Below are 16,157 nucleotides of genomic sequence, written 5' to 3' on the forward strand. Positions count from 1 at the left end.
ATAATCAGTATAAGGTAGGAAATTTATAAAGATGTAAAACTCACAATAAACAATAAAAACACCTATGTATACCTATCATTTATTGAGCAATTTACTCTCAGCCTGGGATACTAAGGGTTTTTTTTTTAATGTACCTCATTTAACTCCTCACAAAAACCCTAAGAGATACAGATGATGAAATTGTGAACTAGGGTGACAGTTATCAGTCAGCAGTTTTTAACCCAAGTCCGACTCTAAAGCCTATCAGTTTAACCCATATGGGCCAACTCTCAGTATTTTTAAAATTTAGGTAACCAATACTAACATATTTATATTATTGATCAAGATATTTAAGCTCAAATGGGGAAGTGAAGTTTATGGTTTTAATCTTTGCCAGGCCAATTAGCCTTAAAGAGCCACATACTAAACCAATCAGTGCCAAGCAGCTTGTTAGACAAATCTCTGTTCTCAAAGAATATATCATCTATTGGGAAAATGCATCTAAAACAGATAAAATACTCCTAAACATCACAAACTCTAATTCCCAAATTCTGTGGTACAGACTTTAAGCACCAGAATAGTTAAGAGAAAAAGGTAATTTATACCACAAACCTAAACAAACCCACACTTTAACTGTTTCAGTGCTGCTTTATTGTAATTACTACACAAACTCCACTTTTAGATTAAAGGTAACCCATTTATTTAAATATTTTAAAATTAAGGTCAAGTTGAAAAAACTGTCACAAGTCCAACTTTGAAGGGAGTCGTAGTATAATAAATCTGAAAGAATATACTGTCATTAATTATGTCAAAACTACTTGTCTATATGTCACTTAAGTTTTCAAATTATTACACACTTAAGAAGTCAAAAAAGAACTGTATACACAATTAAGATTTATATGTATGTCTTCAAAGAAAACAGTGAAAATCATTTTATACTAAAACTCACAATGAATAAAAGATACCAATTCAACAGGTAGGTCCCAATGTGAACATACTAACCCATTTACAAAAGAAACCCAATATTTTCTGTCTATTTATGATTTCAGAAGTGAGTATCGATACATATCGATAACTACCTTAAATGTAAATGGATTAAATGCTCCAACCAAAAGACACAGACTGGCTGAATGGATACAAAAATAAGACCCATATATATGCTCTCTACAAGAGACCCACTTCAGACCTAGAGACACATACAGACTGAAAGTGAGGGGATGGAAAAAGATATTCCATGCAAATGGAAATCAAAAGAAAGCTGGAGTAGCAATTCTCATATCAGACAAAATAGACTTTAAAATAAAGACTATTATAAGAGACAAAGAATGACATTACATAATGACCAAGGGATCAATCCAAGAAGAAGATACAAAAATTATAAATATTTATGCACCCAACATAGGAGCACCTCAATACATAAGACAGATGCTAAAAGACATAAAAGAGGATATCAACAGAAACACAATTATAGTAGGGGACTTTAACACCCCACTTTCACCAATGGACAGATCATCCAAAATGAAAATAAATAAGTAAACACAAGCATTAAATGACACACTAAACAAGATGGACCTGACTGATATTTATAGGACATTCGATCCAAAAACAACAGAATACACATTCTTCTCAAGTGCTCATGGAACATTCTACAGGATAGATCATATCCTGGGTCACAAATCAAGCCTTGGTAAATTTAAGAAAACTGAAATCATATCAACTATCTTTTCTGACCACAACGCTATGAGACTAGATATCAGTTACAGGAAAAAACCTGTAAAAAAAGCAAACATATGGAGGCTAAACAATACACTACTAAATAATCAAGAGATCACTGAAGAAATCAAAGAGGATATCAAAAAATATCTAGAAACAAATGACAATGAAAACACAACAACCCAAAACCTATAGGATGCAGTAAAAGCAGTTCTAAGCGGGAAGTTTATAGAAATACAATCCTACCTCAAGAAACAAGAAACATCTCAAATAAACAACCAAACCTTACACCTAAAGCAATCAGAGAAAGAAGAACAAAAGAACCCCCAAAGTTAGCAGAAGGAAAGAAATCATAAAGATCAGATCAGAAATAAATGAAAAAGAAATGAAGGAAACAATAGCAAAGATCAATAAAACTAAAAGCTGGTTCATTGAGAAGATAAACACAATTGATAAACCATTAGTCAGACTCATCAAGAAAAAAAGGGAGAAGACCCAAATCAATAGAATTAGAAATGAAAAAGGAGAAGTAACAACTGACATTGCAGAAATACAAAGGATCATGAGAGATTACTACAAGCAACTATATGCCAATAAAATGGACAGCCTGGAAGAAATGGACACATTCTTAGAAAAGCACAACCTTCTGAGACTGAACCAGGAAGAAATAGGAAATATAAACAGACCAGTCACAAGCACTGAAATTGAGACTGTGATTTAAAATCTTCCAACAAACAAGAGTCCAGGACCAGATGGCTTCACAGGTGAATTCTATCAAACATTTAGAGAAAAGCTAACACCTATCCTTCTCAAATACTTCTAAAATATAGCAGAGGGAAGAACACTCCCAAACTCATTCTACAAGGCCACCATCACCCTGATACCAAAACCAGACAGAGATGTCACAAAGAAAGAAAACTACAGGCCAATATCACTGATGAACATAGATGCAAAAATCCTCAACAAAATACTAGCAAGCAGAATTCAACAGCACATTAAAAGGATCATACACCATGATCAAGTGGGGTTTACCCCAGGAATGCAAGGATTCTTCAGTATACGCAAATCAATCAATGTGATACACCATGTTAACAAATTGAAGGAGAAAAACCATATGATCATCTCAATAGATGCAGAGAAAGCGTTCGACAAAATTCAACACCCATTTATGATAAAAACTCTCCAGAAAATAGGCATAAAGGGAACTTTCCTCAACAGAATAAAGGCCATATATGACAAGCCCACAGCCAACATCGCCCTCAATGGTGAAAAACTGAAACCATTTCCACTAAGATCAGGAACAAGACAAGGCTGCCCACTCTCACCACTATGATTCAACATTGTTTTGGAAGTTTGAGCCACAGCCATCAGAGAAGAAAAAGAAATAAAAGGAATCCAAATCAGAAAGAAGTAAAACTGCCACTGTTTGCAGATGACATGATACTATACATAGAGAATCCTAAAGATGCTACCAGAAAACTACTAGAGCTAATCAATGAATTTGGTAAAGTAGCAGGATACAAAATTAATGCATAGAAATCTCTTGCACTCCTATACACTAATGATGAAAAATGTGAAAGTGAAATTAAGGAAACACTCCCATTTACCACTGCGACAAAACGAATAAAATACGTAGGAATAAACCTACCTAAGGAGATAAAAGTCCTGTATGCAGAAAACTATAAGACACTGATGAAAGAAATTAAAGACGATACAAACAGATGGAGAGACATGCCATGTTCTTGGATTGGAAGAATCAACATTGTGAAAATGACTATACTACCCAAAGCAATTTACAAATTCAATGCAATCCCTATCAAACTACCAATGGCATTTTTCACAGAACTAGAACAAAAGATTTCACAATTTGTATGGAAACACAAAAGACCCCAAATAGCCAAAGCAATCTTGAGAAAGAAAAACAGAGCTGGAGGAATCAGGCTCCCTGACTTCAGACTATACTACAAAGCTACAGTAATCAAGACAGTATGGTACAAAAACAGAAATATAGATCAATGGAACAGGACAGAAAGCCCAGAGATAAACCCATGCACATATGGTCACCTTATTTTTGATAAAGGAGGCAAGAATATACAATGGGGAAAAGGCAGCCTCTTCAATAAGTGGTGCTGGGAAAACTGGACAACTACATGTAAAAGAATGAAATTAGAACACTGCCTAACACCATATACAGAAATAAACTCTAAATGGATTAAAGACCTAAATGTAAGGCCAGACACTATAAAACTCTTAGAGGAAAACATAGGCAGAACACTGTATGACATAAATCACAGCAAGATCCTTTTTGACCCACCTCCTAGAGAAATGGAAATAAAAACAAAAATAAACAAATGGGACCTAATGAAACTTAAAAGCTTTTGCACAGCTAAGGAAACCATAAACAAGACGAAAAGACAACCCTCAGAATGGGAGAAAATATTTGCAAATGAAGCAACTGACAAAGGATGAATCTCATGCAGCTCAATATCAAAAACACAAACTACCCAATCCAATAATGGGCAGAAGATCTAAACAGACATCTCTCCAAAGAAGACATACAGATTGCCAACAAACACATGAAAGGATGCTCAACATCACTAATCATTAGAGAAATGCAAATCAAAACTACAATGAGGTAGCAGCTCACACCAGTCAGAATGGCCATCATCAAAAAATCTACAAATAAAGGCTGGAGAGGGTGTGCAGGAAAGGGAACCCTCTTGCACTGTCGGTGGGAATGTAAATTGATACACTATGGAAAACAGTATGGAGGTTCCTTAGGAAAGTAAAAATAGAACTACCATACGACCCAGCAATCCCACTACTGGGCATATACCCTGAGAAAACCATAATTAGAGTCATGCACCACAATGTTCATTGCAGCACTATTTACAATAGCTAGGACATGGAAGCAACCTAAATGTCCACCAACAGATGAATGGATAAAGAAGATGTGGCACATATATACAATGGAATATTACTCAGCCATAAAAAGAAATGAAATTGAGTTATTTGTAGTGAGGTGGATGGACCTAGAGTCTGTCATACAGAGTGAAGTCAGTCAGAAAGAGAAAAACAAATACCATATGCTAACACATATACATGGAATCTAAAAAAAAAAAAGTTCTGAAGAACGTAGGGGCAGGACAGGAATAAAGATGCAGACGGAGAGAATGGACTTGAGGACACGGGATGGGGGAAGGGTAAGCTGGGACAAAGTGAGAGTGTGGTATGGAGTTATATATACTACCAATGTAAAATAGATAGCTAGTGGGAAGCAGCCACATAGCACAGGGAGATCAACTTGGTGCTTTGTGACCACCTAAAGGGGTGGGATAGGGAGGGTAGGAGGGAGACCCAAGAGGGAAGAGATATGGGGATATAGGTATACATATAGCTGATTCACCTTGTTATACAGCAGAAATTAACACAACATTGTAAAGCAATTATACTTCAATAAAGATGTTAAAAAAATAATAATTATGTCTTTGCTCACTCTTATTTCCTCAGATATATCCTTTCTGTTCCTATCTTCACTGTGATCACTCTCTACACCCTTATAACTTGCTTTTTCTTCAAACAGTTAACCATTACCCAACGTGATACTACATGTTTATTTGCATCTTTATTGACTATCTCACTCACAAAAATGTAAGGTCCACAAGAGCAGCAATTTTGTTTTGTGTTGGGATTGTTTCAATTTAAAAAATGAGGTGGGGTAATGAATGAGATAATTATTAATGTCTCCTTCAGTGCTAGAAATCTGATTCTTTTATAACTTGATACTGTAGTATACTCAATCATTAGCCTTTGTAGCAAGGCAAAGCCTATATGAGACAGTAACTTCAATCTTTTAAGTGACTAAGAATAACAATATTTCGGTCCTCCATGACTCTTTACTTTTATAATTTTAGGCAAAATAAAAAGCTGCACAGTAAAATATCATTGTGATGATACAATGCAGGCTGACATATCATACAAATTCATGATTTAAACTAGTCAGAGATTCTGCTTCACAGTTTAAGTCTTGATTTACTGTCACTGGAACAGTGTTTTAATTATGCATATCAATTACTCAAAATATATTAGTTAACTGCCTCACAACTGTGGCAATGTTAAACACATGTAGTATTGGTTGCTTTATCTCTGTAAGCACTACAGTTCACTAAGACTTACTTAAGAAAAATCAACAATACACTGTTGAATATGTAGTTGTTAAACTGAAATGTCTAATGACAAATTTTTGTTTTGTTTGTTTGTTTGTTTGTTTGCAGTACGCAGGCCTCTCACTGCCGTGGCCTCTCCCGTTGCGGAGCACAGGCTCCGGACCGCAGGCTCAGCAGCCATGGCTCACGGGCCCAGCCGCTCCACGGCATGTGGGATCTTCCCGGACTGGGGCACGAACCCGTGTCCCCTGCATCGGCAGGTGGACTCTCAACCACTGCGCCATCAGGGAAGCCCCATAATGACAAATTTTTAAATAACACATGTGGAATCCATTAAACACTTTAATTAATTAAACTAAAAGTTCCATGTGGTAAACCCTAAAAATGTGATCAGCCAAACATTTAACTATCCACATACAGAATCCTGAAAGGTAGATATGTCACTACTCCCATTTTATAGTTGAGTACATTGAGATTTTTAAATAGGTAAACTAATTTGCTGAAGATAACTCAGTATCAGAAGACCTAAGTCCACAAGGCCTGAAATCAAGCCACATACTTAAATCAAAAAGCCATACAGAACAAGTGGATAGGTCCTTAGGTAAAGAAATCACATTCTGTTTTGTTATGCTGTTAATAGTCCTCAAGTAGTACAAAAGAAAACAAACAAAATCCAGTCCTAGATAAAATTCTCAAAATATAACAAAAGAAAATTAGTTCTTAAATATGTTAGAAATAGTAGGTCTAAAATTTTAAATATAATGCAGAGAGAAACATTTTACTATAAAATATAAACCCCAACAATAACATTCCTTACAAAATAATGCTACTACTACTTACTAGGTTGCTTTAGCACTGCCTTGTACTGTTACAGTCAGAATAGGTATCCAAGTTCCCCTATATTCAAATGCTGGTAGCAAAGTAACACCTCCACCAATCCCCAACATTCCTGAGTTAGCTGGTGCCGAGACAGGGCCACCTGAATTATTGCTTCCTGTTAGATAAGGGAAAGCAAGCAAAGACACCAATTTACTACTTAATTACAAATCCATAATATTCAAACACTTGGTCAATTTTTTAAAATTATGCTATAGGAATGGATACTGCACAAATAAATGAAATTTACCAATCCTATTTTGGCTACTAGAGAGTCTCCCTGTTTCCCCAAAACACCATTTCCTTCTTTATATAAAAGGTACTAATGAGTAAAAATACTGACAAACTATGTAACATACCTTTTGTTAAATCACTTTTTATCAGAGGTGGGATTAAAGGACAAAAGAGACCACTAATCAGAAAGTTAAAAATGGAAGAGAAAGAAGTTAAAGGGAACAAGAAGCTATACACTGATTTCCAAATTTAAATCACGTTCACCTGTTTTGTTAAAAGAATGACTAACAGACCTCCTTAGTTACTACCTTAGTAGTAACCACACTCTTTAAAGAGAGGCACCAAATGAAGATTCTTCTAAAATGAAAATTAGCATCTAAACTTTTGTTCTTATGTGATGAGAGGAACTGAAAGTATATCAGAGAAGAATATATATTCTGGAAAGAAACATAGTTACCTCAGTGAAATCAAATTATTCTTTCAGTGTAAATCTTTATATTTATATATAAAACTTAAAATACTATAAAGAAATATAAGAAATTATAAAATAAATGTATATATTTAGGTAACCTCAATTTCTCTAGTCACAGGATTTCTGTAAATATCCTCTCAGAATATTGAATATTGTAAATTATGCCAGAATATAAAAACCAAAATATGACTAAGCCTTTACCAGCTTGGTTTGTCGTAGCAGGATTTCCAGTCGGAGGGACAAGAAACAAGGACTGGATAAAAGATCCCAGTGCATTCACAATATCACGAAAAACCTTGGTAGAATGCTGTTTCATATCATAGGACTGACAAAATGACCTGTAAAATAATTTTAAATGTTTTTGGAGAAAATATTTGATTAAAAATGTTTAATTTTTTTTTAATAGCAAGTAATGTTGATAAATCAGTCTCAATGCTATACTTAAAACTTCTTCAGCACACCCGAGTGATTTTACTAACTCTGGACAAAGGTTCAGAATGAGGTCAGTGTTCTAAAAAAATTATCTTGGCCATATTAACTCAGTAAATTTAATTGATGGCAATCCCTAACCACCCTTTTTGCCCACACATACACCCCTCCATATACATACAATACACAATTTTCTTTGTTTAGAAATTATTATTGAAATAAATATTTAAGCTCTTCCTGTTAGCATAAATATTAACCTATCCATTTAACAAAATACTGCTGAGTAAAGTTTTACCTCAGTAGCTGAGGCTGCACACAGAGTCTGTGTATTGATTCCACTGCAACAGCTCGTAGCCACTGTGGTTTATCTCCATCCAGAAATTTCACCAGAAGTGACAGAAATATTTCACATTCAGTTACCTAAAAAATACAACATTTTTAATAATATTTCTTTAAATCTAAGAGTTATAAATTATACTCTTATTCTTACTCCTACGGACAAACCAATAAAATCTTTTAATTTTAAATAAATTATGATCCTTAATGGGGAGTGGAGAAAAAGAAAAGAAGGGAAAAGTAGTTATATATGGAAAAGATAACAGTAAAAATAGTCAGTGTCTCTCTAAATATATCATCGAAAACTCACACTAATGATCTTCTAACATGGTTAATCTTTTATACCTATTCTTTAGAAAGCACTATGCACCATCATGCCATCCTCATTCCTGGAAGGCAGCATGTATCATGTACACTCATGTACCCTTCATTAATATCCCAACACTTTTTCCATATGTTCTTATGCTGCTTCAGAAACAAAGAGGCAATAAGCCAAAGAATGTCTGGCATATATTTTCTAGTAGGAAATCAAGAAGGAACCTGTAGCAGTTGACAGGTGTAAGATATATAAAGTACTGAGAACAAGGCTTGGTACATAGTTTTGCATTATTAACTATTAGTTATTACCTTTGGTATTAATATAAGCCATCTCCTTTGCAAGCTCTTTATAAATAAATAACATTTAAAGCATATTCTTGACATTATTCATTAAATGTCTGATAACTGAACGAATGAACAAAGGAAAAGTCACCAGTTTATTCAAAGGTTGTTTCTGTTACATATTTGTTGAGGACACAGCAGGACCTCTGGGAAGTAAGAATTAACCTGACATTGTGATCGCTAGGCCAAACTAAATCATACTTCCACACCAAGGACAGCAGGTTATTGGAGGTTTTAGCTGGGGGTGCTCCAAAATGAGTGAGCATAATGCGAGGCAAGGAATTATGAGAATAGAGGAGCCCTCAGGATTTTAGCCCGAAGTCTCAGCAGTTGGTATTTTCTAATGCCTTTTAGGTAGATGCTTAAAAATAGGACATAATTATAAGGATAAAGTAAGAGGGATAACTAAAAATAGTTTCATCCTTAGACTGCTATGACTGGGTAAGTCATAAGGCAGAGCTTTGTCACTGTCCTAAACTTGATATGGTTGAAAAGCACTAGATCAGAAATCACATGGCTCAGCTTCTTTATCCATCAACTTTGTAGATGACAACAAGCTAGGTAATCTTCTTATAAATAAAGGATAAAAGTACCTGCACCTTCCTGAGAACTCAAATGAGAAAAATATGAGTAAAAAAATCCCCTAAACATGACAAAGTGACATGCAAGTGCACAGTGCTTACTCTTTTTTATAAGTAAAATTACCCCTTTTAGTAAAGAACTGAAAAGGAGAGAATCATGCTAGTGACTCACTGGGCAACAGTTTTATCTACTGAAGAGTTTTAACATGAGTAGGTCCTTCAAAATGTGTACTATCTGCTTTAGAGTAAAAGTAGAATTTAAAATGGTGACAGAATTGAAGCTCACTGGTTAGGTTTTCAAGCCAGAAAATAAAGGCTCTCAGAAACATCAAGTACATCACAGCCAAAGGAATTATTAATGTTATAAAACTTGCCTTTAAGAGTTTCCTTTCATTTCCTCTCCTATGAAAAAGTGACTACAGTACAAATCAAACAATCACTCAATTTTATACTACAGCCACTAAAATCTTGTGATTTGGGTAAAAGAGAGAGCCTCTCTCCTGGGGTCTGGAGCTTTGCTCTTGCTTCTTCCCTCCTTGCCAAGTGTGAAACTCTGATCAGAGAACTAGTGTCTGAGGACAATGAATTGTCCTCAAGGGTATCTATCAATGGAAGGTGCCTATTGTGAATCGAAGTTAAGCCTTTCCTCCAAGAGGCTGCACTCATATGAAACAGGTATCTATGGTCCAAGTCCAACTCTTGTGGCACAAAAGTACTCCGTGAACACCATTATACTAGCGTGAAGGGTGATGAATGTTTCTGAATTCCTATAGTCCTTTGGTACCAAATAATAGTCAAGAGACAACTGATGTTTAAGATGAATCAAAGCCATCCTGGTGGAAATTTTCATCGAAATACCACATAGATGTCTGATATGGTATAATGTACATAAGATAACTGTTTGCTTAGGAGACAGTGAAGAAAGTCTTGTAGAATATTTAAATGCAGGAGTCTATTTCTCAGGAGCTGTTTAGTGCTAACAACCTTATAGCTAGTGGATTTGTCAGTGATAAGATTCTTTGTGAGAGAAATATATGTAAAGATGTGGAAAATTAAGTTGCACAAGTCAATTTAGCCCATTCATTCCTTTTTAAAAGCAGTAAGTCAAAGGCAGAAGAGAGATATGCTAGCCACTTACAACTAAGTTTAGTAAACTCCTTAAAGATATGTTCCTAAAAAAGACATCTGGGCATGGAGCCTAAGTGTATCAGAGAGCAGAAGAGCACCTAGCTCCGATGACAGGACGTGGAAAGAATATAGTGTACTACCTATATTATATCTGTACCTGAATGACTGGAGCATTCTAATTTCTTCTAATCACTCTCTATATATTAACAGAAGATTAGTTATCTTCTCCGCCCTGAGTTACTTGATAGAATAAGAGATAAGCTGGTGAATACTGGGGAAGAACACTGATTCTCCAGTGCAGTGGTTCCCAAAGTGTGGTCCCTCAGACCATTTCAGTACATCTGTAACATCACACTATTTTTGTAATAAGACTAAGATATTACTTGCCATTTTTAAAGTATTGACATTTGTACTGATGATTCAAAACAATGGTGGGTAAAACAGCTGGTGCTTTAGCAAGAATCAAGGCAGTAGCACCGAACTGTACTAGTGTCATTGTATTCTTCACCATCACACACAATTAAGAAAAGTAAAAGGGTCTATTTCACCCTAAGGACCACAATCACAATGAACAAAAATAAAATAACAAATAAAATACAATTATTGATTTTATTAAAGCTGACCCATATGTGCATGTCTTTGTAATTTTCTGTGTGACAAAACAGGAAGTACACATGAAGTACTTTTGCTGTGTATCAAAGTACAATGGTTGTCTGAAGGAAAGGCACAGCTGGGAACTGAACTAATCACTTTTTTTCTCCTATGAGAACCATTTTAACTAAAAGAGTATATGGCAAACTATGACTATTTAGACTTGTGTATATTGCAGATATTTTCTCAAAAATTAACCAAGTAAGCCTGTCACTTTTGGGGAAACAATGGACAGTATTTATTGTCAATGATAAGATTCAAGCTTTCAAACAAAAATTAGAATTTTGGAAAACTTATATCTGCTGTTGTGACCTTGACAGCTTTTTAAAAACAAAAGACTCTTCTGATAAATGGTTGCTGATATTAACATGTGTGATTTTTGGTACTGTATAAAGTATTAACATTTGGAACATTTTCTCAACCATAATAAATGATGCATGGGTAAATGATACAATTGAAGCATCAGATGAATCAATGAATTTTAACGTAACAGAGTATAAAAATGTCATTACCATGGTTTCATATTCTACACCTTTAAGAAAGAGTCACTGGTTCAGTTTGGTATGAGATCGAAGAAGAATATATACTATTACCTGAAAATGCCATTAAAATAATTCTGCCTTTTCTAACTATATATCATTGTGAGGACAGATTTTCTTCATATGCTTTGACTGAAACAACGTATCACAAAATAATGAAAATAGAAGAAGGTATGAGAATCCAGCTATCTTCTATTAAGCCAGACATTAAAGAAATTTGCAAAAAATATAAAACAATGTGTTTTTTTCTTTGGAAAATATAGGTATCTTTCATGAAAATAAATTTTTCTGTTAACATGTAATGGATTTTAGAATCATCTCAGATTAATTTTTAATACAGTAAATAATATTAGAAATAATTCACATAAATGAAAGCTCCTCAATATTTTTAAAGCATATAAAGGGGTCCTACAACCGAAAAGTGTAAGAAGTACTACTCTAGTATGTCCTTTAAGATGTATCATTTCCAGGTTTAAATATAGAAAACACAAGAGAAATAAGAGAGATGCATTCCACACCAATCACGTACCTCACCCCACAACAACCACACTTCTAACTTTTGCCCTTGGAGAAACTAGAATGTTTGAACTGTTCCATCCTAATGAGTCAAGTCTCCATGTAACAAATTATAACACTAGGAATTAATGTCATATCTGAAGAATTCATCTTTGCAGCACAGTCCTAGAGCTGCCTTGTTATGAAGGGAAGTTTCACCAGTTGGTCATCACGCCCAATTGATAAGTGAAGAATAGAAGCAGGCTTTTCTCTTCCTTCAAACAGCAACATTCAATCTTTACTGTAGCTGGTTGTGCTTTTATCTCTCCCCATTCTGTCCCCCCAAATCGAGGAGACTAAGATCAAAATATAGAGAATGGTACAGGAGCAGTACAGGAAACGTGGCACTGGCAGCCTTGGAGAGAGGAAGAAATGAGAACTAAGAAAACAGTGAAGAATAAAATGCAGTGGGGTTAAGAGTGTGGGTTTTGGGGGTGTAAAAGAATTACTTAACATCGCAGCTCTGCAGCTTAGAAACTGTATGATCTCAGGCAAACTACATAAATATCCTGAACCTCATTTTCTCAGCTGTAAAATAGAAATATGAAGGCCTACTTTACAGGGTTGTAGTAAAGTCTAAATGAATGAATGAATGTAAAGTACTTGTTAGTATCCAGAATATATGTACTCAATATCAGCAATTTCATCTAAAACTGAAATTACTAAAGAATAAGATTTCTGTAGCTATGAAAAAGTCACTGGATGAACCACTAGATAACAGAAGTGGTGAACAGAAACCAAATGCCTTAGTCTGCTTGAGCTGCCATAACAAAATACCATAGACTGGGTGGCTTAGAAAACAGAAATTTATTTCTCACAGTTCTAGAGGCTGGAAGTCTGAGATTGGGGTGGCAGCATGGTTGGGTTCTGGTGAGGGCTCTTTTTCTGGCTTGCAGGTAGCTGCCTTACTACTGTGTTGTCACATGGCAGACAGAGAGAGAGAGCATGCTCTCCAGTATCTCTTTGTATAAGGTCACTAATTCTATCATGGGGGCCCTACCTTCATGACCTCGTCTAACCTAATTGTCTCCCAAAGATTTCATCTCCAAATACTGTCACAGTGGGGGGGTTAGGGCTTCAACATATAAATTTTGAAGGGATACAATTCAGCACCAAGTATTATAAAAATAAAAGATAATTAAGTTGGTAATTCTTGATTTGGGAACAGAAACAAAATGTCAATTCTGCATTTGCTGTGTTGAAGATGTAAGCATGCTGCATTATTGTGGAGAACAGAAAAAAGACGGGGTTCTCCATTTCTGATTAGTGGATATGAAAAGGAAAAGGAGAAATCTCTTTCTATAGCCTTATGTTAATTTAACTAGTTAAACATGTATTTTAGAGAGGGAAGAGAGAAGCCCTCCCAAGACAACTCTGATAATACTTAGGGAATAAATAGTGAAGTGATATATATTCGGCCTAGTCACAGGTAATAAACTCTCTCAGTTTTTGTTCATCTGGGAAAGACTTCATTTCTCCTTCATTTTGAAGGAAAGTTTTGATTAGTATTCTTGATTGACAGTTTTTTCTTTCAGTACTTTGAATATATCACCCCATTCCCTTCTGGCTGGCAAGGTTTCTGCTGAGAAGTCTGCTGAAAATCTTATGAACACTCCCTTGCACATGAAGAATCACTCTTCTTTTCCTGCTTTAAAGATATTTTGTCTGTGACTTTTGACAGCTTGATTATAATGTGTCTTGGCTTGGGTCTCTTGAATTAATCCCAGTTGGAATTCTTTGAGCTTCATGAATTTGTATGTCCATTTCCTTCTTCAAATTTGGGGAGTTTCAGCCGTTATTTCTTCAAATAAGCTCTCTGCCCCCTTTCCTCCTCATCTAAGACTCCCATAATGCATTGTGAAATAATAAGAAATATATATGTTGGTCTCCACCCCTGATTTTAGGAGAGCTCCTAAAACCCTTGTAAATAGGGGTGGCTAGGAGCGTCCTTTGTTCTAAGAATTGACTTCTGACCCCAGTTCCTGACACATATCTCCTAAAACCCTTGTAATTTCCTGAATGATAGGAGCATCTGACACAGAGCTCCTAAATCCCTTGGAACTTTGTAAGTAACAGGAGTATCTTTTGTTCTAATGAGGCAACTCTCAAAGGACTCTGGGATAGGGGTTAGTTACCAGAAAGAGCAAACCATGATTAGAAGCTTGGTACTTTCAGCCCCACCCTCCATTCTCTGGAGTGGGAAGAGGGGTGGAAATTGAGTTAATAATCAATCATGCCTATATGATGAAACCTCCCTAAAAATCGCCAAAATATGGAGTTTGGGGAACATCCAGGTTAGTGAACACATTTACATGACAGAAGGGTGGTATACCCCAGCTTCACAGGGACAGAAGCTCCTGCTCTCAGGACCCTTCCAGAATTCACCCTATGTGTCTCTTTATCTGCCTGTTCATTGATATCCTTTAAAATATCCTTGCTAAGAAATTGGCAAAAGTAAGTAAAATGTTTTCCTGGGTTCTGTGAGTCACTTTATCAAGTTATTGAACCCCAAGAAGGGGTCGTGAGAACCTCCAATTTGTAGCCAAGTTAGACAGAAGTTGTTGGTAACCTGGGGATCCACTACTTGGGACTGGCATCTAAAACAGGGGACAGTCTCGCGGACTGATCCCTTAACCTATGGGGCCTGTGCTAACTCTGGCAGATATCAGAATTTAATCAAAATGTAAGACACCTGGCTGTCAGAGAACTGGTCAGTGTGGGAAAAATATCCACGTTTGGTTACAGAGGTATTGTGAGTGTGAAAGTAAAATACAGTGTGTTTTTCCTAGACATGCATATACTGGTCTACTTGAGGTGTCCCACAGGGTCTCTTCATTCTTTTTTCTTTTTGCTCCTCTGACTTGATAATTTCAAATAACCTGTCTTCAACTTTGCTGATTCTTCCTTCTGCTTGATCCAGTCTGTGGTCTATTTCCTCTAGTGAATTTTTTCAATTCAGTTATTGTATTCTTCAGCTTCAGAATTTGTTTGGTTCTTTTTTATAGTTTCTCTTTGCTGATATTCTCATTTTGTTCATACACCATTTTCCTGACTAGTTGTCTGTGTTCTCTTTTAGCTCTCTGAGCATCTTTGTGATGGTTATTTTGAATTCTTTGTTGGGTAACTCACTTATCTCCATTTCTTTAGGGACAATTTCTGGAGGTTTATTTTGCTCCTTTGGTTAGGCCATGTTTTCCTGTTTATTTGTATGTCTTCTTATTTTCTGTTGAAATTTGGGCATTTGAAAAAACAGCTAACTCTTTTAGTCTTTATGGGCTGGCTTTGTACAGGGAAAGATCTTTACCAATCAGCCCAGCTAGAGATTTTGGGGTCCTCTCAAACCTTTTCTGTCAATGTGTCCTCTCTGGGCTTATGTGTGTAATTTCCCAGCTAAAGACGTTTGCCGATTTCTACTCAGGAGCTCCCCCTGGTGTCTGTATGTAGTACTGCAGTCTGTGGTGCTGTATCAAGTCAAGGTATTGGTGCTTCCCCTGGTGTCCGTCTGTGTTACTATAATCTCCCTGGTGCTGTGGCAAGCCACAGGGCTTGACTTTGATCTCAGCAGGCCCCCAGGCGCCCAAGTATGTTGCTGCCTTTCTTTTAAGTGTCCAAGAGTCAGCTGAGACAAAAATCAGTCCCTTGGGCAGTACCCCCAAAAGTCAGGACATTGGTTGCATATTTCACCCTTCTTTTCCACCTGAAGGAGAAGCCATAAGTTGGGAATTTCCCTTGATCATACCATGCTGTGCTGTGCCAGGAGTGGGATGAGGTACAGCGGGTAAGTGCAATGGGTTTTCCTACCCACTCTAATGAACCTTTTCTTAGCCTTGGACTTGCC

General features: G+C 36.1%; 1 protein-coding gene across 8 annotated transcripts in view; it reads right to left on the bottom strand.

Annotated features, from left to right (window-relative positions):
* Positions 1-16,157, bottom strand: part of MON2 (MON2 homolog, regulator of endosome-to-Golgi trafficking) — a 121,675-nt gene that overhangs the window by 67,109 nt on the left and 38,409 nt on the right. For all 8 annotated transcript variants that reach the window (XR_013830545.1, XM_079937219.1, XM_079937218.1 and 5 more), the window contains 3 exons: positions 8,165-8,289; positions 7,642-7,778; positions 6,699-6,852 (listed from right to left, as the gene is read on the bottom strand). Coding sequence is in view for 7 of the 8 variants with exons in the window: in XM_079937219.1 (XP_079793345.1) it covers positions 6,699-6,852; positions 7,642-7,778; positions 8,165-8,289 (416 nt within the window). In the remaining variant the exon portion in view is untranslated. The remainder of the gene's footprint in view (positions 1-6,698; positions 6,853-7,641; positions 7,779-8,164; positions 8,290-16,157) is intronic.

The sequence above is a fragment of the Stenella coeruleoalba genome (assembly GCF_951394435.1).
Source record: "Stenella coeruleoalba genome assembly, chromosome: 11".
In the NCBI taxonomy this organism is placed as follows: Eukaryota; Metazoa; Chordata; class Mammalia; order Artiodactyla; family Delphinidae; genus Stenella; species Stenella coeruleoalba.